The sequence below is a fragment of the Myotis yumanensis genome, unplaced genomic scaffold (genome assembly GCF_028538775.1).
Source record: "Myotis yumanensis isolate MYYU_CA2020_CCGP unplaced genomic scaffold, mMyoYum1.0.hap1 SCAF_2, whole genome shotgun sequence".
Lineage (NCBI taxonomy): Eukaryota > Metazoa > Chordata > Mammalia > Chiroptera > Vespertilionidae > Myotis > Myotis yumanensis.
This window is the reverse complement of record NW_027223753.1, coordinates 5,755,421-5,780,897: the sequence shown is the minus strand read 5'-3', so window position 1 is coordinate 5,780,897 and position 25,477 is coordinate 5,755,421. Positions and strand designations below refer to the sequence as shown.

Sequence of the window (25,477 nt, the reverse complement as noted above, 5' to 3'; positions counted from 1 at the left end):
GCCTTTGTTTTTAGCATGTAAGCGTCAGACATGAGGTGATATAATCATGCCCAATGGAAAAGAAGTCAAACACATGTTGCCGGCCGGTGTGGCTCAGTGTTGAGCATTGACCCATGAACCAGTAGGCCATGGTTAGATTTCTGCTCAGGGCACATGCCCAGGTTTCAGACTTGATTCCTAGGAGGGGGTGTGCCGGAAGCAGCTGATAGATGATTCTCTCTCATCATTGATGTTTCTCTCTCTCTCTCCCTTCCTCTCTCTGAAATCAATTTAAAAAAACACACATGTAAATAAAAAAAATGAACATATAGTATATACTAAACAAATAGCTTGTGATTAACTGGAAAAAACACACACACACAAACAAAAAACTGGCCACTTATAAACTCATCATAGAGAATAATTCTAATGTCAAATTATGCTATTTTAAGATTTCCTTTTCTCTCCTGGAAGTGTTTTTGCACAAACTAAATTCACAATATATAATTTGGTTGACTGCATAAAGACTTTTGTAGAACTTATACAAAAGACCCAAGAATGCATCTCTATCTAGTCTCTCATTAATGGGTAGGTCCAGAGGAACACGTCACAGTTTTCAATGTTAAATTCAGAGGATTACAACTACGACTCTTACAAGTGTTTACTACATGGCTAGTGCTTTCCATGCACCATGTCATTCATCCTCACTCCCATCTTATTTTCACCAATAAATCTTTAATTAAATGCTAGCATACAGCAGTAAGGAAAGCAAGACATAGCCCCTGCCTTCCTTTAGTCTACTTGAAGGGAGGAGTAATTAGTAAATAATTACAAAATGAGATGGGTGGCTGAGATTATGAATGAAGACTCCTTATCCCCTTCTTTCAAACTAGAATACAGACTCAGAACACGATATGAATTTGCCCAGAGCCAGGTAGTCTGTGCTCTTACCTACTACACAATATTGCCCCCCACTCCCGCCCCCCGGTAATCTTAGCAGTCAGGACACTGCTAAACAGTGGGTCATCCACTTTCCCATCCCTCACAAATCCCCAGGGGGCAGGCATTGTTGCCAAGCCCACTGTGTAGCCGAGGGAATGGAGGACAGGGGTGTTAGTGTCCACACAACCAGGAGAGCTGGGACTGGAACCTGGCTGTCTGGGTGCAGAGCACATGCGCTTGTCCATTCCACAAAACTGCCTCTGAGGCCCTAGAATAGGAAGGGGCACATGGGACTTAGGTGCAGACTTAATTGTAAAAACTAAAAGAAAACTGAAAATGTCAGAAACCCAAGAGAAGCATATTTCTACTAACATGCTTCTCTAGCTCTTGTCAGGAATACATTCTCCTTATTTATAAAATACCATAAGCTAGAAAATGTGTTGTTTTTAAAATTTCATGTAATAATATAATTAGTACCTATTATGTTCCGGGCACATATATTAAATAAAGTCATATATAAATCTGTTTCAAAGCCAAAAGCAACTGAGTTCACCCGGAGAAAGGCTATTTCAAGATGAGCACCATGAACCGCATATCAGGCTCAGCAATGCCTCCCAATGGTGCGTGTTCTCATTCCCTCCGTACCTTCTTCTTTAATTCCACACTGATGGCATTGGCCTCCTTCAGGTAAACAGCATTGCCCCAGAGTAAGTCCCTTAAAGAAGTAAACTGGTGAGACTTCCACTTCCTGAAGGCCCACTGGGCCAGCTCGAATTCATGTTGTGTCCAAGGAACTGAAAGAGCAAATGCAGTATATTTGTGGTGACCTCATAACCATGTAGAAACTATATCCTCTTCTACTCATCACTTTTATCAAGTACGGTATTTTCCAGTCTTTCTCCAGCCAGCTGCTCTTGTTTTCTTACTTTTGGTAAAGATTACTAGAATCTGTTGATTATGACAACAGTATATCTATCCATTTCAGAAAACTTCTAAAAATCCTACTGTTTATTTTAAAACAATACACCAAAGAAATAGATTTCTCTTTCTTTTTTAAAAAGAGATACTCTAATGTGTGGATTATAATATAGAAAAACCCCTAGGATATTGTACAATGCCATATACATCTATTGTTCTTTCTGGTACAGGCGGAAAAGGCCTTATATTTTACATAGATATTTAAAAATAAAGAATTTAGCACATAAATTAAGAGTTGCTTCGAAGTTCTTTTGGAACCTCATATTACTGAGAGGCTGAGTAGAGAAGTGAAATGTGACAAATGTTTATACTGTAATATAAGGCTAATAAATTCTGGAAGAATTAAGAGAGGTACATATTTAGTGTACATTGATATGTTCCTAAGTCCTCAATGGAAAATCCCTGACATAAATCATAAACCAGGAAATAGAACAGAACATATTAACAAAGATTAAGCTCTGTGTTTATCTGCAATATATATGAACTTCATATGTACAGTAATATTGGACAGTACAAGTACATTGCCCCAGAGGTTTATATGGAAACTACTCAGAAATCTTGTGTTCTGAGGCTCACAATCCCACTCCCATTTTATAGACTACAGCCTGGATTCTCAGCATTGAGCATCTTTTAAAAATCATCTTCAAATTGGCAGTGAAATGTCAATAAATGGTAGGGTCAACTATGGTCAAATCCAGCTCTGACCACAGGTAAAGGACTAATTTGATAATATAGATCCAAAAGATATACACAGGAAAGTGTCAGTCTCTAGATTTCACCTTCTTCTTCCTCTTCTTCCTCTTCAGTTGTTTCTGCAGCCAGGGATCGAGTTTCAACCTGCTTCTGCAAGGCCTGCAATTTACTCTCATAGTCCTGAAGGAAGAGAAAGGAGACAACATGTAGGAGAGAGGAGATAAGTGGGAAGGAAAAGGGAAGGAATATTGGGAAAAGTAGAGATAGCAAAAGAAAAAAAGAGAGAGAGAGAAGATAGAGGCAGAAAACAATGATAAAAAGACAGACATACAGATAAATACTTAGAAGGAAAAACCCACAAAGCACACAAGATAGTTTGTAATGGGTAAATGTTACAAAAGAAAAAAATTTAACTGCAATCTCTCTTTCCTCAGACTCAAGAGTTCTGTCTTTTATAAAAATCCTCACCGAGGGTATGTTTTTATTGATTTTGAGAGAGAGAGAGAGAGAGAGAGAGAGAGAGAGAGAGAAACATCAATGTGAGAGAAAAACATTGATTGGCTGCCTCTTATACTTGCACCAACTGGGGAATTGACCCACACCTTTCAGTGAACGGGAAGATGCTACAACCAACCGAGCCACCCAGCCAGGGCTCAAGAGTTCTTTATTTGGGTTTGTGGTAGAGAAAGGAGGGATTTTGAGGGGGGGGGGAAATGCATGTGTCCCTTAAATGTTAAAATACATTTAAGTAGTACCTTTAAATATCAAGCAATTCTAGAAAAAAACAATACTGAAAAAGATTAAATTCACGAGTACCAGCAACAATTCCAATTATCTAGCTGTTTAGATGAGAAAAAATTAGAGTCTGAACTCCCTTTCCTGTGGATGAAATATTACTGACTTTGCAGCTGGAGGGCGAGTTTAGCCTTCAGGGAACCAAAAGATCACAGTGCTATTAGGATTAAAATAATCTATTGATTGCATTTAGTTAGTCAATAAAGATGCTTTATTTTTAAATATACTATTACTAGAAACCCAGTGCACGAAATTCGTGCATGTGGAAGGTGTCTGTCCCTCAGCCCAGCCTGCACCCTCTCCAATCCAAGAATGCTGGCTCCCAACCGCTTGCCTGCCTGCGTGCCTGCCTGCCCCTAACTGCTTCTGCCTGCTGGCCTGATCACCCTCTAACCACTCCCCTGCCAGCCTGATCAATGCCTAACTGCTCTCCTGCTGGCCCGATTGCCTCCAACTGCCCTCCCCTGCTGGCCTGATCACCCACAACTGCCCTCCCCTGCCGGCCATCTTTGACCACATGGGGGCAGCCATCTTGTGTGTTGGAGTGATGGTCAATTTGCATATTATCTCTTTATTATATAGGATAATACAAAATGTATTGTTATAATACAAATCAGATTTGTCCTTTGTTTCTCCATCTACTCCATGTAATCTCAATAAGAGTATCACCCCGAAGTAAGCAAAAAATTGTTCTTGAGGGATAAAAAAAGTACTCTTCTTATATACACAAATAGACATACCATATGCAAACAGACAGACCACATATCTAAGGTATCAAAATTACATGGTGGGGAGAGACTGGGAGAAAATGCTTGTAGTATTTAATAGTGGAAAAATGCTGGCATTTAAAAAATAAAACAAGTAAGGTTAAGAAAAGAGACCTTGGCATAGTAAAATACCAAACCATAGCATGAGCACAGCTTTTTAAAATGTACTGTCCAGATCTCCTGCTTCTTGGGAGGGACCTTAGTAGAGGCTGTCATGGGACAGAGGGTTTCAGTCTATGTCCTGTTTCAAACCGAGCTCTCCAAGTCACATACCAAATACTCCAGAGCTTTCCAAGTATACCAAATACTCCACTGAAAGCCTGGCTAGCAAACTCCATCACAAAAGGAGCTCCCAATGGCAATGCTAGGGAGGGTGCAAATATTCTCAAGGCTCTAGTCATTTATCATGTAGTCTCACAAAGGAAGCTTTCTCTCTCTAGTGGAGCTGGCAGTGAGCAAAAGCCAGCAACACAGCTTTGTTAGATATCTAAACACACTTAAAAAACATTAAACTAGCAGGTAAAGGGCTTAGGTTCTGCTCCTGGCACCTGCATACTAGTCTGATAATTCTGGGAAAGTTAAATCCTCTCCAAACCTCACTTTTGTCATCTTTAAAATGAAAATTTTAAATTTTTGACTTGCCTACCACACAGGACTGAGGATTTTTTAATTTTTTATTTCCCCCATTATCTTATTGTCGTAAATACATAAAATTTACCATCTTAACCATTTTTTTTTTGGTTAATCCTCACCTGAGGATATTTTCTCCACTGATTTTAGAGTAGAAAGGAGGAAGGGAGGGGTAGAGAGAGAAATATCGATGTGAGAGAGACACATTAATTGGTTTCCTCCCTGACTTGGTACAGGGAGCGAACCCGCAACCAAGGTACATGCCCTTGACCGGGAATCAAACTTGAGACCCTCTGGTGCACGGGCTGATGCTCTAACCACTTACCCACACCTGCCAGGAGCATCTTAACCATCTTTAAGTATACAGTTCAGTGATATGAAAGACACTAATACTATGAAGTACTATGAAGATGGTACTATTGTTATCCTCATGTTAAAGAAGAGAAAGACTTAAAGAAATTAAGTATCTTTCCAAAGATCAGAGTTAGCAAACAGTGGAAATGGGATGCTCTTTTAACCACCATCTATCCATCCAGTCAGCAAGCGAATACCTTTTCATCCCTTCTATGTGTCAGATGCTAGGAATACAGTGGTGAAGGAGAGACAGTAAACAGTAGACAGACACAGTATGCTATTATTTCAGCACACCGAAGTACTATGAAGAAAGGTAGGTGTGAGGGGTTAATACGGAGAAGAGAGGAATTAGAAAAGACTTTCAGATTAGGTGGCCAGGGAAGGTCTCTGTGTAGGGATAACATTTAATCAGAGACCTAAGCCAGCATGCTGAGATCTTGAGGGGTGGGTGTAATTCCAATTAAAGTAGAACTAACCGTAAGGACAATGGTCCTGAGATGGAAAGCAGCCTGCTGTGTGTGGAGTGGGAGAGCGGGAGGGTCGAGATGTAGCTGAGAGGTGGTCAGACGGGGACTGGGGTATGAACGGCTATGGTGAGGACTACGGATTTTATTCTAAGGGAAGCCTTTGGGTGGCTCAGGGCTGTGGTCTCATATATATTAAACAGTAAAATAAAATTAAAAATAAATATTTTAAAATAAAAAACACACACACAAAAAACACCACTCTCCACGGAGAACGGCCTGGGGGCTTGGAAGCAAGGAGGAGTCGTGCGGCTCTCCGTGATGTTGAGGAAGATGGCGGTGGCCTGGTCCAGGGTTTCAGCAGTGAAGTGGTAAGGAGAGAATGGAGCTGGGATATGGTCTATAGGCAGAGGCAATGCGACCTCCTGATGATGTGCTCATGGGTGTCGTACGAGAGGAGAAACTGAGGATGACTCTTGCATTTTTGGCCTGAGCTAGTTGCTCCGGCTTAGACAGTTTAAATGTGAGATGCCAGCTAGCTGTATGGATGTCAGGTCATGGCTGTGCCTGTGTCTACAGGCCAGGGCAGAGGTCTAGGCTGGAGAGGACATTTGGGAGTCAGCAGAGGGAAGCAAGGCAGCGGTCTGCAGACTGCCTGCCCGAGATGGTACCTGAATCCCCACTCAGTAGTAGGTGACTGTGGGAAAGTGTAAGATGGGATGCCAATATCTACTTGACAGAGAGGACACTCTGAGGATTCAGTGACCTAATGCACATAAAAAGGTTTACTGGCTCAATACCCATGAGTTACTATCTTCACCCTCACCGATGAGAACATGGAAGGAAAAGCCCCAGAAATGAAGAGAACGGGCAGATACAGAAATAGCCAATGTAAGGCCACAGAAAGCATGAAGGAGCAGCCAGAGGGGCCAGAGGAAAATGAGAAGCCAAGTGAACAAAGTATCCCAAGAAGTGATGAGGACTGACAACACCCCACCTCCCCGCCGGAGTTGTCACTGTGAGTATCTTTGGACCCTGATGAGAGTGGTAAGGTGGGAACAAAAGTCTGACTACAGTGAGTACAAGCAAGAATGGGGAGAGGACACAAAAACCATGGGAGGTGGACAAGTGGAAATTCAGTAAGAAGACTCTCAAGGAGAATTTCTATGGAAAGAAGCAGAAATGAGTGACAGCTCCTAGGAAACTGGTGAAATGAAATCGTGCCTGTATGTGACAGGAATAATTCAGAAGGAGAGAAACTGATGTTGTAAAGGAGAAGGTAAAGGTACTGCAAGTCCTTGAGAAGGTGACAGATGGTATGTAGGAACAAGGGTAGGACTAAGATAGGAGCAAGGCCAAGTACGGGGATGGATGCATGGGGGACTAGAAGTGGGAAGAAAAGGAAGTTTTCTTCTGATTACTTCTTTTTCTCAGTGAAATGAAACAAAAAGTGATCAGCTGAGAGCCAGGAAAGGCCACCTTGCATTCCCTGAAGCGCCTGGTTGTAAACTTTCAGAGCACCCTGTATTTTACCCCGTCATTTAGCACAAATGTACTGTGTAACTCTTGGTGTGACTGTCTAGTGGCTGTCTCCTCCACAATTCTGTGAATTTCACAAGGTCAAAGACCTGTCACTTACCACTAAATCACCTGTGTCTGGCACACAGCTGTCTCCTAGCTCAGATACACTGTCAAATATTGATCTTCTAGTGAATAGTTCTCAAAAGTGATCATGTTCTAGATTAGGAGTGGGCAAACTATGGCCAGGACCAAACCCAGCCCACTGCCTGTTTTTGTAAACAGTTTTATCAGAACACAGTCATGTCCATTCTTTTGCATGTTGTCGATGGCTGCTTTTCTGCATAGTTGCAAAAAAAAAGGGCCCACAAAACCTAAACCTTTTACCATCTGGCCCTTCAAAAGCTTGGGAACTCCTGTTCTAGACTAAGATTCCCAAAGGTGAGTGTTGATCCAGCAGAATCGCGTCACCTGGGAACTGACAGATATGCAAATGATCAGGCCCGTGGCACACCTCCCAAACCAGAAACTTTGGGGTGGGCCCAGCAACTGCCTACTTTACTTTCCAACCATGATCCAAGCAACAGCCTTCATCACTTCGTGGGTTGTGATACACAGGGTTTACACGACCGCAAGCTGATTTGTTGACTCTTCCTGAAAATAATCTATCGGAGCCTCTCCTTTCTCCCTGCCTTTACTGGGAAAGTGCAGTTTCTCACTTGGGAAGTTCACACTGCAACTACCCAACTGGAGCAATGGGCTCTAAACTTGCCTCCTTCCAACAATTCTCCAACCCAAACTTTGGCTATTTCTAAATGAATCTAACAATGCAATCTCTCTGTATGCAACCATTTGGTAGCTTCCCAACACACTTAAGATAAAATCCCAACTCCTGGTTGTGAGCGTGCGGACTGTGAGTGGTGAACCTTTTCAGATAAAATATGTCTAAAAGCTTATAGAATAAGTGGGAAAGGAAGATGCATGCTGAAAAGAGAAAGCAGAATGCCCCAAAGGAGCTTAGCAGACTTTAAAGTATTCTTCTTTGTTTTTAAGTATTCTTAAAGTAGATACCGATGTTTGTTTTTTAAGATTTTTTAATTGATTTTTTTTTTAAGAGAGAGGAAGGAGGAGGGTGAGAGAGAGAAACAAACATTGATGTGAGAGCTATACATCGATCGGCTGCCTTTCGCTCACCCCCTACTACAGTTAAAGCCTGCAACTTGGGCTTGTGCCCTGACCAGCAACCGAACCAACCACCTCGTGGTGCAGGACATGATGCACAACCAACTGAGCCATGCCAGTCAGGGCGATACTGATGTTTCCATGAAAGGTGTTTAAGAGATAGCAATTGTGGTAGTCCCCAAACATTTTTTAAGAGAAAACCTAGTGTGTGGTGAAAGATGAAAAAGATGACATGAAAATGGAGACTGATATTAAGAACAGAAAGAGTTTTCTAGGCTAGCACGGACAGTACCCCATATAGACGAACCAGAGGCAAAGAAAAACATTGAAGAGAGGAAGGAAAGGGGGAAAACAAAGCAAAAGCAGTGAAGGCAGTTAAGGATTTGGCCTGGTACACTTTTAAAAACTTGAAAATGCTACCTGGGACAGATCTTTGATTAGAATGTATACACTGAATTCAGCTACCAGCAAATGAAAATTTTGTTTCTATGTTTTAACTGGGTCTTTTTCTTCAATTCAAACCCAATATAACTCCTCAAATTTCTTTTGTGAACTTGAATAAACTATTTTCTTTCATGAATAAAAGCTATATGATATTTTAATTGGATGCTGTCTGATAGGCAGGGATTATCAGACATCAAAATTCTATCAAGTACTGGTGTGGTTGTTTTGGTATTAGTAAAAATAAGTATTATACTAACTCAGATTTAAAGACATTGAGTGTTATTTTAAAATGTAATATCAGTGGACCTTATAAGCAGTGCTTGTTTGGAGTTTTGATTTTGTATAATTCATAATAAAAGGTATTTTGTTTTTTAAAAACCCCAACCAACTCTTCAGCATGCCAGGATCCAGCCCTGTCCACCCAACTGCCCTCATCTCTCACCGTAACTCGCCAGCACAGCTGGGATTCTCAGCACCCCAAGTTACTCCCAGTTCCCTGACATGCTTCCTCTCCCCCTCCCCCCGCCATTCTCTTGGATAAATTCCCAGTTGTACTTTGGCACTCAGCTCTTGGCTCAGGGCTTACTCCTTCAAAAACTGTTTCCCACTCTCCCCATTCTCACTCTGTGCACACAACTATCACTGTGCATGTCACACTGCATTGGAATCATCTGTGTCTCCCTAGCAGTGGTCGATCTTGGCAACTTTCCCGCCAGTTTCTCCCATAGCAGAAAAATACAAAGTACCTGAAGGGACAGATTATGCGGCCTGCAGCAAGTCAAACAAGCATAACATTCTCTCAAGTTCCTCATTAAAAACATCTCATGATACAATGTAGGATTGTGTTTTTCAATATAAAAATGTCATGTCTAAATTTTCAATAAGACTAATGGTCCACTCCAGAAAAATCTTCTATTCTGTCCTGTTTCACCTCTAGCAAAGCACCAATACTCTGGGTGGAGTATTGGTTAAAGGAAAAAAAGAAGAGCTAAACAGTTACTCAACAGCTTTTTAGAAATGTAGTTTCTGTCCGTATGAAAGGAAGTATACTTGTTCATTTTTAAAAATTTCAAATCAAGATTAATAAAAAAACCCTGAATACATAGTTTAAGGTAGACTCAAAGAAATCTGAAAGTGATACTTGCTGTCCCCTCACTCATCTTATACTAGGAAAGTTTTAAAATAAAATGTAGCATAAAGTAGAGGTTAAAGTTCCCATTTAAGATAGAATTTTAATAAATAGAAAAGGTAACAAAAGCAAAAGCTTAAGCTAATCAAGTTCATGTACAAATTTGAGAAGAAGAAAAAAAGACTTGGGTTGCCACCACCTTCAAAAGCAAAAGCAATAAATAAAAGTCAAGATCAGGCCTATTAGCATCCCCCTGTCTCACTTTTCCCTCCTCCCTCATCAGTGAGAAATTACACTTTTAAAAGAAGATTTCAGCTTTTATTGAATGAGGACTTTATTTTTTTTAACATTACAAACTCTCCTTTTCTAATAAGGTAGATCTTACACTCAAAGACAATCTTCAACAATTAAAAAAAAATTAAAGAAGAAATCCATTGTTCATGAACAAGAAGATTTTACAGTAATAATGGCAGGAAACGAATACATTTCACAACCTAGTGGTTCAAACTAAGTATCTAGAGCAGATTATAAAATCTGAAAGATGACATGAACTGGACAATTATGAAAACTCCTCAGAGTGCAGAGCCGGGCTCTGACAGTACAGAACAAATGCTTGCTTTGCATTGCGCCTCAGAAGGTATTTTCATTAGGCTCACCAGGACGTGGCAGCTTCCCCTCCTCCCAGTCTTTTGTACAAATCATTAAGGCAAGTCTACAAAGGACCAGTAAGGCACAGGGGTACAGCAGCTGACGGGAGGAAATCTATGTAACTTCCTGTAGTCTAATATCTAGTAGCCTATAATGCAGACACTGGTGTGGCAAACTCTGTGTTTTGTTTTATTTTGTGTGTTTTTTTCGGCATCAACCTGCACCCAAAGCACAAGAGGTCATTTCAAGTCACTTCAGTGGAATAAACAATACTTCATTGCATTTCTAGTAAAAGAAGTAATTCACAGCACTACAAAGAATTAGAAGCAAATATAAAGGAAAAGCCCTCTAGTTTAGACTTATAAGCAGAATGTCTTTGACTCTCTAAGGAATACCATTTTGGCTTGTGAAATTATACCAATTAATTAGGTCTCTGCTACATTTCCATTATTGGCAGATCATTGTACAATTTCAATAGCAAAAATGCTTTTTTTTTCACTTCACTATGATAATAGCTAGGAATACTTCAATAATAAAATAACGGTTTAATGATGACCATTTCTCCTTGATCTTGTTGTATTTAAGCTTAGAGAGAGAGACTGTCAAATTAAAAAATAAACGGCAATACAGGCTATACCAAAAGCTCACAAAAGCACGGCACTAGTTACTTACTTAGTAAAAAGAGTCAATGAAATAATTTTAAAGACAAAAATTATTTCCTAAGACAACATGTGCTCTCAAATGTATGAATTCAGGGACACATGTGGCAGCCAGTCGAACCTTGGTTCATTTCTTCCTGGTCATCTGAAATTAAGGGCTCCTTTTGATATCTAAACATCTCAGCAAGATGAGGGCACCTGTGAGCATTTGACCAGCAGATGAAGCACAAACACAAACCTGGTTCTTTGGAACACCAGTTTGGGTATAGTGCTTATCACAACCCACATCAGCAAATGAAAATATTATGTTACTTTTCATTCTACAGGGTCACCTGGTCACCAGTAGAAACACACTCCCATTGTTTAGTGGGACAGGGAGGCACTGGCCCATACTGAGATGAAAAAGCCACCATAAAAATGAACATATATGGACCTATCCTTACATTATCTCAAGTTAGGGAAATACGAGCCCACTTTAGCTCTAGAGGTGACAGGTGAGTAATTATCATTATTACTAATATTAGAAAATAATTTTTTTTGCAAGAAATGACTAGTTAACGAATCTATGTCTAAGAAGAATAAAGGACAAAACTGGGGTTGAAGTGACTGATCGGAAGTAGCCTACTGAGTTCATTCAAACCACGTGATACAGGAGATCGTCATCTCTATTAGTCAACCATTACAAACATCATTCACCCATGCCTAATCTTCCATGAAACCTCAACTGAAGACTAGGACTCTTCTAGCTACAAAAACAAAAATATCTCCCCAAAGTTAATTGGAAGCAACTTTCTGTGCATTAAGAAAGCATTTTCTTAGAAGCAAAGAAAAAATACTATAATTAAAAATAATGTTCTAATAAAGCATAGTGCCCACACACAAAGGAAAAAAAAACCTATATAATCACAATCTTTAAGGCTTCCTTGCCTTGAATGTTAATTACTATCTTGGCTGCAATTTTGACACCATCTGGAAGACAAATGTTTGGTAGAAGACTTAGTGTGACTTGGGAATCTTCAACAACATGAAGTCAGGCAACTGCAGTCGTCGTTGGCTCTTCACACTGCCTCTTAAGAAAGTTTCTGACAAGCTCAAGAGATGTAGAAAACTATTCTTTTCTTCCCATTAAAATCCATCGTTTTTGGTGGATTCTCCAGTGAGGCAAACTGAGACCACAACACAGTAAATGAGGTATTGATACAATAAATGTTCAAAAGGACTTCTCTTTGCTTGCTTGAGTGTCTGTGAGCATTACTACTGATAATCAAAGAATAGTTCATTATACATTATCTCCTTTATTCTAAACCCAACCAAAGTTAGCCTATTTCATTATTTTATCATCTACCAAAAATACACAGCACACAGCCATAGCTGTATGTAGTCTTCTCCCCGTGTCTCACCTCTTTCCTCTCCCCACCAAATAATCTCCCTATAAACATATATATACTGCTCAGAGTATACAAGTATTTTGCTGGTATTTCTGTTGGCATGATTTTGGTGAATAGTTCAGTGTGTGTGAGAAATGATACGTTCGATTTCAAAATGCACAAACAGAAATCCAGAAATGGTGCCAATTTAAAGATTCGGTATTTTGACAAATTTCATGCATATACTGATACAGTCAACAGAAAAAAAACCAAAACCCTACTGAATCAGTTCTATGGAACATGTAGAAGAATAAGATGTCCAAGGTCTGTGAAGATGCAAAGCTATGTACTATAAAATATGTCTGGAGACATTTAGTTTTGGCTTATGAAAAGTCCAATTGTATTTTTTAAAAGGAACACATATGGATGAGAAATCCAAAGTTGTGTCCACATAGTTGCATGTTATTATTTCTAAACTAATGTTCTAGCATTTATGGGGAAATAATAAACATTTAATTCTACATTTCAAATTCCCCCAATTGAAGACTAGGACTCTTCTAGCTACAAAAGCCAAAAAGTTGAATGTTTGCATAAACCAAGAGGCAGGTCTTTCTGGTTATCAGATCAATTTATAGGCATTATAAAAACATAATAAACTTACACCAAAAGAACACCAGTTTATGTAAGTATATTATCTAGGCACCAAGAAAAGAGGGAAGTCTCAGGAACAAAAGGGAGGTCTCAGTGTTTTGTCCAAAATTCCAGAAACTGCCCATTATGGTATACAAACAAAAGGGAGGTCTTGAAACATTTACCAGTGTTTTATGTTTTGACAATACTAAAATCAGTTATTATCTGTAGGAACACAACATTCAAATAATAATGTAAATTGTAGGAACTCGAGGCCAAGGCTAGAACCAACTCAAATCGAGCTACCATCGCCTGTTTCCTCCACCAGGATTTCAAGTTTGTCCAGTAACTTATACTGCGGTTTCTCGACCAGCTTTGAGATTGGGTGCTGAGAACTGTCGCCTCATCCGTGGAGGTGTTACAAACTGGCTACAGTGGTTGGGTTTGTCAGTCTGCCTCTGATAAGAATTGGCTGCACTGCCCTCTAACTGACCTCCAGTGTTATAATTACAGTAAGAATGACGGTGTTGATGCATATGGCGCTTCGCCTGGAAAGTCTGCAGATCAGCAGTGGGGTGACCAGTGGGGTGACCAGTGTGGGAGTTTAACGATTCTGAGGAGGCAGATGCCTGGCAGCGCATGCTTTTCGGTTGGCCATTATTGAGAGAATTGCTTCTCCAGCGTAACTGAGGTGGCTGTTGTTGACTATTAATATGCTGCTTGCTAACTTGGATGTGATCTTGACTTCGCATGCCCTGAGAGCCCCATGGTAACTGGGGATCCTTAGAAGCTGCTCTACCACCCTTTTCTTGGCTCTCATCCTTGTTTCCTTTCCTTCCATCTTCATCTTTCGGAATTCTAAGCTCTATAACCTCATCTTCTGTTATGATGATATGTGTCCCAGGACTCCAAGAGTTTCTGTGTTTAGGGTTGCTCTTAAAGGGGAACCGAGGCTTCCGATTCTCAGGAGGGATGAACCTATGAGGTACATTCTGCCGACGAAGCTGCTTTGTTATCTCCTGCTGTTGCAGGTTCTTAAACCGGATTTGCTCTTGTCTCATCCAACGCAGGCGTCCACGTCTGAAAGCTGGATCCCCGTTCATCAGCTGGGAAACACGTTCTTCTTTCCCAAGTTCTCCATTATCTCCTTTACTTACATCATTTCCAGAGTTGCTACTGACACCAGCACCAACAGGTTCCTTTGCTTTGTGGTTTCCTTGGGTTTTCTGTTCCTGAGATCCAATCAGTGGCAAGACTTTTTCCATTTTGAGCATTTTATTTCTTAAGATTTTTATCTCCTCATCTTTCATGTTATTTTGCTTTTTCACTTCTTGCAAAATGTCTTCCAGCTTGTCTATATGAACCTTGAGATCATCTACATCAGTTCCGCCTTTACCACTGGCCATCATGTCTTCGATCTTCTCATCCCCTACACCAACGGTGTCCCAGACATCCCTGGCCACTGCTCTCCAGGAGTCCCGCTCATTGGGATCTTTCTTCCCATACATGGCACAAAGCTCTTTCATCTTAACAATGGCCAAGGCCTCAATCTCCTGCCGACTGTGCCTAAAATCGTTGAGAGCAACCTCATAGCAAATCTCTTTTACAGCCTGAATCTTAAGATCTGAGATGGTGACCCATTTGGAATCTTTACTCAGGCGCCTTCTTTGGGGTATCTGATACATTTTAATAGGTTCTCGTTTCTTCCCACTGCTAGGGAGGCCACATTTTTTAACAATGGTTTGTAACTTGCTGGGAGGTAGCTTTTCTCTCAGAGAAGTAATCAGTTTCCAGCTCTCTTCACAGGACCTCTTGTCAGAATCATCCCCGCTATCAGAATCCGCGTCCTTTGGAAAACAAAATCAAAAAATGGCCCCAAAATAACCAAAATTAAAATGTAAAAAATGAAAATCAAATTGAAGAAAAAGCAAGCAAAAAAGCCTTAACCAAATATAAAAACAAAACAAACCCCTAATAAAACAAAAACAAAAACCTGAAATGATGTGCAAGTCTATTAAGACATATGCATATGTAGATTATTATTAATATAAAGATTAGTTCGTTTGTTTAGTAACACTAATCCAAATTTTCACTTTCTGGCATAAGTGATGAAATATGCAAGCAAATTTCTTAGGGAGACGGACACCATGAGTGAGACTCTCACTCTAAGGTCATATGAAGTTATTAAGAAAATGGTATAAAATAACATCTCCACCATCTCAAGAATATGAAGTAAAACCTACACCCCGTTCATGCTAACACTCAAGCAGCCACTTCCCCACATTTGCCTTGGTTATTGCTGTTGCTTCTTCCAGAAACTCTTTCCCCATGAGTGAGCACAGATGCCATACAAGATGTGACAAGCAGGCAGATTAACAAAGGTTAGTAAAGGCTGTAGGATGCCACGTTCTGTTTAGCTTTACTAAAAAGAGCAGCCCTAGAAAAAAGTTAGAAGACGAGAAAGTAGAAAAAGAAGCAAACAGGTATGATGTTAAAAATGCTAAGAATCTCTACTAACAGACCGTGTGAGTTCTCATCAACCACATTGTTTTTCTAGAAGACAAGAGAGTTTTGAAACTAGTCTTTCCGTGAGCATATGTTGGATTTGCTATGTTCTTGTGTCATGTCAAATTGATCCATTTCACTTATACAATTAGAGGTGTAATCCAGAAAGCAAGAAAGCATAAGAGGGTCCTTACAGTGGGTCTATTTTGTTTTTCACATTTGAATCAATAAATACCTCACCTCCAAAATTTTAAGAAACAAATTTCTAGAACATAAATTAAATCAGGCAAATATACTCTTATTAACATCTTAAGATTCTCCAAGTAATTTTTTTTTCTTGGTGGTGGTGGTCTCCAAGTAATATTTTAATAAATACAACTTAGAGATGTTTTCTGTGAAAACCCATGGCATTTCTAGCTATTTGAGAAATATCACTTTAAGTGACAATTCTTCCACTTTATGTGAAATGGATCCACTTTAAAATGTTTTCTCTAACTTTCTTTCTGGCTACCTTTGCACCACTACTTCTTTTTCAAAACATTTTACTTAGACCTAAAACTGCAGCCTGATTTGGGATAATAACCGTTTAGACAATAACCAATTATTCTTAACGAACACAAGCAAATCTTGATAACATGGATCTAAATGAAAGCAAGATTGGATTTACAATTCCCTATGATGAACAGGATTAAGAAAGAATTTCTATCCAGGAAATAAAAGTTCCTGAGAAAAGGCACTACTCATTGACTAGTTCAAGCTAGCCGAGTAAATGAAAATATTCTTACTTACTAGTGTCCTTTACCTGGCTATAACTACCAAAATTATCTCCAGTAAAGGTTTTTAAAAATAAAAACTGGTAAGTAGTATTTTGCTTGCTATACCAAAATTTCCATGTATGGTTACTTTCTAGGGACAAAAAGTAACCTTTAACAATGACAATAATTTGGTCCCTGAATCTGGAGTTGTTTCAACTGATTTATATTGGTCTATAAATGGATACTAAACCAACATCTAACCCCCACCTACTTGAAAATTTGGCAACAAAAAGCAGATAAAGTTAAATTTATAGATTCTAGACTATTTTTCATTTTTAGTTTAAAAAACAGAATGGTTAATCTTAAGTGACAAAGATGATATTAATATTAGAGAAAAAAGTATGTCTGACTCATAAAAAGGTTTTCCTGAAAATATGTAGAAACTGAGTTTTACAAAACAAACTCTCTGATTCTTCCCACATAATCGACAACTATCACTTTTTTCCTGACTCCTTTTCTTTTTAAAATTGCTTAAGGATTAAGTGACTACTACCTAATTTAGGAAATAAGTCATTGCTTTAATAACCTATTGAGAGATAAAACTCCAAAATAAAACATAAATTAGAGTCTACATATCCAAAAGAACTCATATTAAATCAAGTGGCTATAATTTCCTTTCTTTTTAAAATATGGTCATACTGACTTTGTAGACTATGTTCGCCATAGGGCTCAAATATACCCCCTCACATACTGACCATGATACTATTAAGTCTGTATGCAAAATTTATATGCCAAGATGTAAATTCTATCTCATGTCAGAAAAAAAAAGGTATTTAGATTCATTTATTAGAGGGTTGGAAAAACTACGCAGGTTTGGCCAATTCGCATGTCACTAAAAGATCCTTCTGTTTTCCTTAAATACCAAATGCCAAGTAGGCCTCCTGAAAAGACTCTGCAAGAAGCTTATACAAATAGAAGAGAGAAGATACCCAAAACGCATGTGTAGAAAAGCAAGCATGAAAAGGATCAGGTGTACAACAGGGCACTAACTACAAGAGAATATAAGAGTGTGACGCACCGTATGGGGAACTATGGTAACAGAAAACTCTGTTTTTTAATGCTGTTGTTATGCAAAAATGATTACATATAACAAATATGTAAAGATATTTACTGAAAAATAAGTCTTTTATATCCTCTCAATGTTTACTCATAGGGCACATTCCAAATGTATCTGTTGGTTGACCAATATAGGAAAGATAAAAATACATTTCCCATTCAGTACTGTTACTAGTAGGTACTCTTCAGGCTAAAGCATTAGAAATCAATTCCTCTTGAAGACAGACATTTAAATGGAATACAGAGTTGGACTTATGGGAGGAAAGCAGCCTCCTTGCTTGGAGGACCTGCTCTTGAAATCCTAGCTTGCTTTGAGATACACAGATCAAATGGCAACCAGAACCTGACTACTTGCAGAATAAGTATGCCCCTGGAAACTAAGCATGTCTTAGAGACATTTACTTCATCTATGTGAATGCACCACTGCTTCAGAGCACAGAATGATCACCAGCTCTTGGTTACGGAGAATACCAGCCATCATTCTTTCCCACCCAGCTACTCATCAGTTGGTCCCAGAACAAGCAGAATGGGCATCCCCAGGGAGCTGGTTACAAGTGCAGAATCTCAGGTCGCACCCAGACCTGCTGAATCAGCATCTGCTTTTTAATAAGACTCCTAGGTAGCTGATACGTACTGCTTTACTGAACAGAAGAGTGAAGTAAGTCAGAAGACCCAAGTTTAAGCCTCAAACCCATGACTTAATAGGTTTTAAGAGTGGGAAAGACAGTATTGTTCAGCCTTGGTTTCCTCAGCTGGAGGTAACATTCCTCATTTTATGTATATACAAATCTACTAAAGAGAGTTGTTTCAGGAATAAAAAAAAAAGTGATGGATGTTAAAGCTTTGTAAATTATAAAGCACTATACAATTAATTACAAGGCACTATCTAATAATAAACACAGCTTAATTATACCTGTCCTCGTTTGATCTCTCACAGACCATCAGAGGCATGTTATTAGATTATACTACATTATTAAGATAAAAGGTTCCTTTATGTGTTGTAAACCTTTCAAGCCCTTAATCACATTCTAGCTTAATCTTTCCGTTTTTACTAAAAACTAAATGCTACCTAGGCCTCCTAAATAGACTCTCTATATGTTAACACTGCTATTATCTTGCCCCAGACAGTTGATTTATTCTTACAATCCATTATGAGGGGGGCTTTATTATAATTTCCAAGCTAACAAATGAACTGGTTAACTACTGCCAAGTCTCCGAAGTGAGTTGCCCTGAAAAAGGCTGCCTCTGCTTAAGCCCTTGGCTTTTCTGGCCCATTTAGCAGTAGCCTCTCTTCTCCAAAGCAGAGCATGGCTATAAGGCTGTAGTTTATGTGCAGTGTTTTACATGCTGTAATTTATGCTAACCTTATCTTAAAAGACATTCAAGAATCTTAAAAACTGGAAAATTCCTAAACTGCACCCTTAGTACCCAAAGGTTTATTATATGCATTTTCTTCACATATCAAGTGAATGCCAAGAAGTTTCTTTATAACAAGGGCTTTATTAACCAAAACTGGATGGCTTTAAAAATGAAAATCTAGTCCTGGCCAATGTGGCCCAGATGGTTGGGCGTTGTCCCGTGCACCAAAAGGTTGCTGATTAGGTTCTCGGTCAGGGCACATGCCAGGTTGTGGGCTCGATTCCCAGTAGGGGGCATGCAGGAGGCTCTCGATGTTTTGCTGTTACATCAATGTTTCTCTCTCTCCCTTTCCCTTCTTTTCTCTCTAAAAATCAATAAAAAGGTATTTTTTAAAATTTCTAATGAAAAACTAATGAATTAACTTATTTATTCATAAGATTCAGTTTCCACCAAACTTGAAAAATCAATTAACAGCATAAAAGGCTAAAGCCATTAGCATTATAAGTTGCAACCTTAAATCAACTTTTCAGCTGCTCACTCAGAGAAACCAGGCTTTCCTCTCCTATCTGGGTTGGTTGTACAGCCCCTGCTTCCACTGTCATCCCACATGCCACGGGGATTGAGGACCCTGATTGAGGATGCAGACTCCATGCAGGGGAACAGAAAAGGATTAACACATGCAACTGTGCAGCAACACTTTTAGACACGGTTTAACTAAAAAAAAAAAAAAGTCTGCCCAGCACGAGAACAACCCCCAGGTCAGCCCAAGAGCAGAGAATTAGTACTATCAGGTGATCAGAAACAAAACCAAGGCAAACGCCCACCAAATTCAATATGTAGAGTAATTACCACTCAAAGAACCACCACTGATGCATACTCAAAAACCACTACCAAGAGGCAAAGGCTACCGAAAAGCTCCCACTATAGCAGCACTTGGTGTTGACAGAAGACTTGATAAAAGGCACAAAATAGCACCTTTATGAACAATTTTTTAGGCTCAGGCTACCAGGAGCTGTAAGTCCACTCTCCATTAAGGAAGTAAGAGAAAAGTGTGTGCTATCAGTGAGAGATGGATACGCCATGTGGGCGAGTGCTCATCTGGGGGGCAGGGAAGGTGTGAGAGCAAGCTGCCCTTTTCCTAAAAGAGGATTCAGGATGGACTCCTACCAGTCTCTGCTGCTCCAAGAGAAGATCTGCTTCTTCCTTCTCCTTTTTGTATAGGATTTCCATTTCCTGCAACCTAGAAGAAAAAGAAAACCAAGAGGGGAAAAGAATACATGGTGAAATCACTGAGCTGTTTTATAAATACTACTATTTGATGTTTAAAAGAAGTGGCAGTCATTTGGGCCACATCACATTTGTACACTACCTTTTCTCCATCTCCTGTTTCATATCAATTCCTTGTTTTTCCAGAAGCTCTCTCTGGGCAAATGTCCAATCTACAGGCTCAGAGGGGGTCTCAGCAGAAGGAGTCTTTTCCCGCTCAGCCCGTGCTTGCTCAGGGTGGTTAAAACGAAACACATGGTTTTTGCCCATGATGATACGGTTTCCTATCACAAAACAACACAAAGTTAAGAAACCACTTTTTAAATGTATAGTATCTCGGTTAATAACCTCACTCTCCTTAATGCAAAAAGGCAGCTTTTAAGATTTTACAAGAACATAAATCCTAATGCTATCACTTCAGCCTTTAAACAAAAATTCTAAAATTATAGAGTTCCACCCTGGCTGGTGAGCTCAGTGATTGGAGCATTGGCCCATGCACCTAAGGGTCACAGGTTCCATTCCTAGTCAAGGGCAGGTCCCTGGGTTGTGGGTTCGATCCCTAGCTCCAGTAGAGGCCCTTACGGGAAGCAACCAATTGATGTGTTTCTCTCACATCGATGTTTCTCTCTCCCCTACCCTCCCTTCCACTCTCTCTGAAAATCAATGGGAAAAATATTCTTGGGAGAGAATTAAAAAAAAAATTATAGAGTTGCTCACACAAGCCATGTGATCTTTGCTGAAGACTTCAAACCTGTCCCTCTCACCTGAGCGCAGCTGAACAGGGTGGGCCACCCTCTTGCCATTCACGTAGGTTTCTGAGCGTTCACAAGGCTCCAGAGTCACGATAACTAAGAAGAATGCAAATTAATGTTAGTGTCACAAACCACTGGAATAAAATAATGGAAAATAGATGACTATGAGGATTTAGGGTAACTAGAATAGATTCCTGTAACCGACCAAGTGGCTGAGCATCATATAATAGTTTATTTTAGGGTGCCATAACCAGGGCTGTGGCTAAGATAGAAACATTTAAATTGACAAACCTCAAAAGATATAAAATCTCAGTTTTGGTGATATCTGATAGTTCAATCTATAAAACTGTAAACCGTCAGAAATCTTATGTATGAAATATAGGTCATAATAAGAAGCTTAAAATCAAAAGCTAATATTTTGATTAAGGAAGGAATGAATTATATAGCACAAAAATATGGTTAGATTGCTGTTGTTTTGTTAATAACCTGTACAAAATACAAGACTGACTTTTTCTTTCTTTTTAGATAAAATTCTACTGGAGTAAGGCTAGAGGTCCTTCCAATCTCCTACAACCCAGAGTATTTGTTCCCTTCTTACTTGCCTATCAAATAATTAACATTCAAGACCAAGCCTAACTGCGTATGTCCTGCTTAGCTCTTGGCAGTAACAAAGGGCTCCTTTTGTCCAAGCTATTTTCATGCAAAGTAGCTCTGTCCGTCCCTACATTTGTACGCAGCCCAGGTTTCTCCATTTTCAAATATTGGATTGTATAAGCAAGTATCGCTGAAAGAGACAGGGAATACCAGGTCTGGTGCATGGACTTCCCATAATGTAGAATGAAAAGCTGTTGGGAAAGCTAAGCCAAGGACTCTCACCATCCCCACTGTTGTTTCTCTCGCTCCGGAAGATACAATGCTCTTCTTTAATGTGAGCCCCACTCAGCACGATGTCCTGGCGCCGCTCAGCATCTGCTTGGCCAACCCTGAACACAAGGGAAAGTGTTTCCCAGGGAAATTCAGACACAAAAAGCACTACAAACAATAAACCTCTTTCTCCCAAAGAATATTCTTTGTACATACAAAAAAGGTACCACTTTTTTTTATCAGAGGCTTTCAACTGCAAATTCTATTTTCAAATATGGGCAACTTCCCTACATCAGAATAAGAAACCAAGGAACAAAGATTTCCCAATGTATCTCACACAGCATTATACAAAGACACGAGTGAGCTAATCTACCTAATGAATTTATGTAAGATGTAAGGAGGAAAATTTTTACTTAGGGTCTTTTAGGGAAAAACTACATGTTAACTGGTTCAGCTGGCTAAGACACATAATTTGGAAGAGTAGAGAGGATACTCTGTATCTATTTCAGGTGGGAAAATCAAATCATTACAAGAAATTTTTCAACAATTTCCCTTTATTCAATCATCTAAGAGAAAAAAAAAAAACATTAAATGACCAAAAGAAACAAACATACCTTGTAATTCCATCTTTGATGTAATAAAGCAGGCATTCCGACATCAGTGGGTCCTCATTGAGGTTAACAAGATGTGGGGTCTGAAAAAGGTTACAGATTAGCTGGAACAAGCGCCCTGAGAGCTGTGACCAGGAGGCTGAGGGTTTCCTGGGTTACCCACAGGCGCTGGAAAAGAGACTGCCTTCCCTCCAAGTTGCAATTCCGTCATACATAGAAAATACTCTCTCCGGGCCTCCCAAACTGCACTCATACACTATCTAAGAACATGATTTCTGAGATAAAGAACAAGATCCAGTTCTTGATAAGGTCAAAACATTCAGAATACAAAAGAAAAATTAGGACAGGCTGATTCTCTGGATGGGTAATCATAATTTTTGTAAACACTTGGACAAAAATCTTGAATGGTAGCAGAATATGCCACCCCAAAATATGCCACTTTAACATATTATTTTGAGCGGTAGGCACTTGAAAAGCAACTAGTGCAGAGAGAGGCTTTCTCTGACCTCCCACATCTGCCTCAATACAGATCCTCCTGACGGAACTCAATAGTCATAAATCCTCCAGGAGTTTCATTAACAGGGAAGGTGGACTCTCACCACAGGAGAGGAAGCCAGAAGTCACCACCACACCCAGACAGACTGTCACACACTGTCTACCCCACTTCCCATCTACTCTTCTAAGGACCCTAAAAACCATTTCCTCTCCCCCAGGGGTCTATCTTCCCTCTCCTATCCCTATGACGATAACACCTAAGTCTGAACTCTAAGCCACATCAAGGAGTTAGTCATTTTCCCCTGGGTATCTCCCATGTATACATAAGGTAGACATGTTAATAAACTTCTATTTGTTTTTCTCTTGTTAATCTATTTGTCTTTTATTACAGGGCTTTCAGCCAAGAACTCAGAAGGGTAGAGGGGAAATTATTTTTCCTCCCCTACAATTCCAATAAATTTAATTTTTCATTTGCTTTATAAAAATGTCCTTCACCACCATCTGTTCTCTGTATTGATGTTTAGTGTGTGTTTTTTTCAGATTCTACATATAAGTTCATAAGGTATAAAAAATTCCCCACATTCCCATCATCTCCCTCTGTAATTTTTATCAGTTCTTCCATGGTCTGTTATTATCTTTAGTTTATTAATTAGTCTGTACCTTAAAGAAGAAATTAAAATTACTGACATTCAAATAATACATACATCATGTAAAAATTCTCATCTAACTCTAATATTTCTAAAATCTTTTAAAAAACCAACCTTCTTTGGTGAAAATACCCCACTGGAATCCAAAAATAAGTCACAAGGTGTTGGAGTCAAAATCTACTCAAGATAGTGTCAGCAAATGTAGAAAAATGAAAGAAGAGGCAGATGAGAGGTTAAGAAAGGAACTGCAAAAGATGATTAAAAATCAATTAGAAAAACCTCTACATCTTCTCAACTAGATCTGCCTCTGCAGTTTGAAAGCTTGCTGGTTTGAGAGAGTCAAAGGCCTCTTTGGGCAGTATTCTTTAGGGCCCATCATGACACTGGTCTAAGAAAAAAGGAATCTATAACAGGTTTTATTTTTTTCTTCCTTAAAGGAATCTCCTCCCAGTTTTACTGAGGTATGATTGACAGATAATAATTATATTTATTTAGTTGAACGTGATTTTTAAAAGGTATACAATGTGTCAATTTTATATATGCACACATTGTGCAATGATTACCACAATCACGTTAACACATCAGAAACAGGTTCTAACACTGAATTTGGATATAGTTAGTTTCCTGAGGAAGTCCAGAAAGTTAAAGCAGGATGGGTAAAATTAAAGTAAAAAAAAGGTTTTAAAACAGAGCTGCCAGTTTGGAATTCTGTGCTTTTTATATCACAAAACTTATTCAAGTTATTTATTTTTTTTCTTACTCAAGTTATGATTTGTGTTAAATACCATATTTTTACAAGATGTCATATAATCACAGTTCCTAACATTAAAAGATATTATAAAATATCCTTAAATATATATATGTGTTGTGTGTATAAAGATACAGATATATGCAAAGGCACACTCTAAATTCTAGCAAACCTGTAACTGCTAAACTCTTTATAATCATAAGTAATAAAATAAATAATGTCTTACTGAAGGAAAAACCTTTAAGCTGAAAATCACTGACCTTAGGCAATACAAACATATACAATACTTTTACTACTGTTCCAGTTTTACAATATATACCTAAAATTTCTTTAAATCAATCTTCTTTGTTAAAAAGAACACACTGACATTTATTTTTAAAAGTTATGTGAAAAACTTAACCAAAAGAGACCTAGCAAAAATCACAGAAATATTTTATATCACATAAAACAAAAGTTACCAGCTGAAACTCCCTACCCATTCTATGCTAACCTAGAGAGATCATTATCAGACCCTTATGTGAAGACTTTAAGTCTCTTAACAGCCAACTTGAGGTCATCTGAAATGAAGGACCGTTTATTATTGGTATGAAGTATGTGGTTTGTACATCGAATATGTTCTATCATTACACAAATAAGCACACAAAATAATCACTTGATAATATTTTCCGATATCTAACAACAACTAAGAAGCAACTTGGTAAAAAACAACAACACACACACACAACAAGCAACACACCTTACTATTCTAATTAACTAAAAGATATCTACTACTTCCTAACTATGATTATGTAAGTAGGAAGGTAATTACTGGAGTCCTTTTTTGTAACTGGTAAAAGAGCAGAGGCTAGAAGGACGAGGACAGGAATTGCTTTGCTGAGTACACTGTTGTCTATAACATAAATTGTAGAAGCACACTAAAGTGGTTCTTTTTCTGAACAGCTGGAATTGCTTCTAGAGAGTTATAAATGAGGGCTGCCGGCATCTGTGGGAAAATCTACAGAGAAAGAGTAGCCCAACAGAAGCAAGGGGAGCCGGGTTAGGCTGGGCCTTTAAGAACAAGCAGCAATGAGGAAGATTAAACATGCTGAATCATGATCATAAGGTACAGATTTATTGCCTTGGGTTTTATTTTGTAAATTATAAATATAATAGGTTGCCCTTGGGCTATAAGATTAAATCA

At 38.9% G+C, this 25,477-nt stretch overlaps 1 protein-coding gene and 1 pseudogene across 7 annotated transcripts in view; one reads left to right on the top strand and one right to left on the bottom strand.

Annotated features, from left to right (window-relative positions):
- The window catches only part of KIF1B (kinesin family member 1B), a 132,373-nt gene that overhangs the window by 40,201 nt on the left and 66,695 nt on the right, over positions 1-25,477 (bottom strand). For all 7 annotated transcript variants that reach the window (XM_070404052.1, XM_070404054.1, XM_070404053.1 and 4 more), the window contains 7 exons: positions 22,411-22,490; positions 21,809-21,915; positions 20,945-21,028; positions 20,284-20,464; positions 20,082-20,154; positions 2,679-2,772; positions 1,567-1,715 (listed from right to left, as the gene is read on the bottom strand). In XM_070404052.1, coding sequence (XP_070260153.1) covers positions 1,567-1,715; positions 2,679-2,772; positions 20,082-20,154; positions 20,284-20,464; positions 20,945-21,028; positions 21,809-21,915; positions 22,411-22,490 — 768 coding nt within the window. The remainder of the gene's footprint in view (positions 1-1,566; positions 1,716-2,678; positions 2,773-20,081; positions 20,155-20,283; positions 20,465-20,944; positions 21,029-21,808; positions 21,916-22,410; positions 22,491-25,477) is intronic.
- On the top strand, positions 8,062-8,739 carry LOC139004352 (protein LLP homolog pseudogene; annotated as a pseudogene).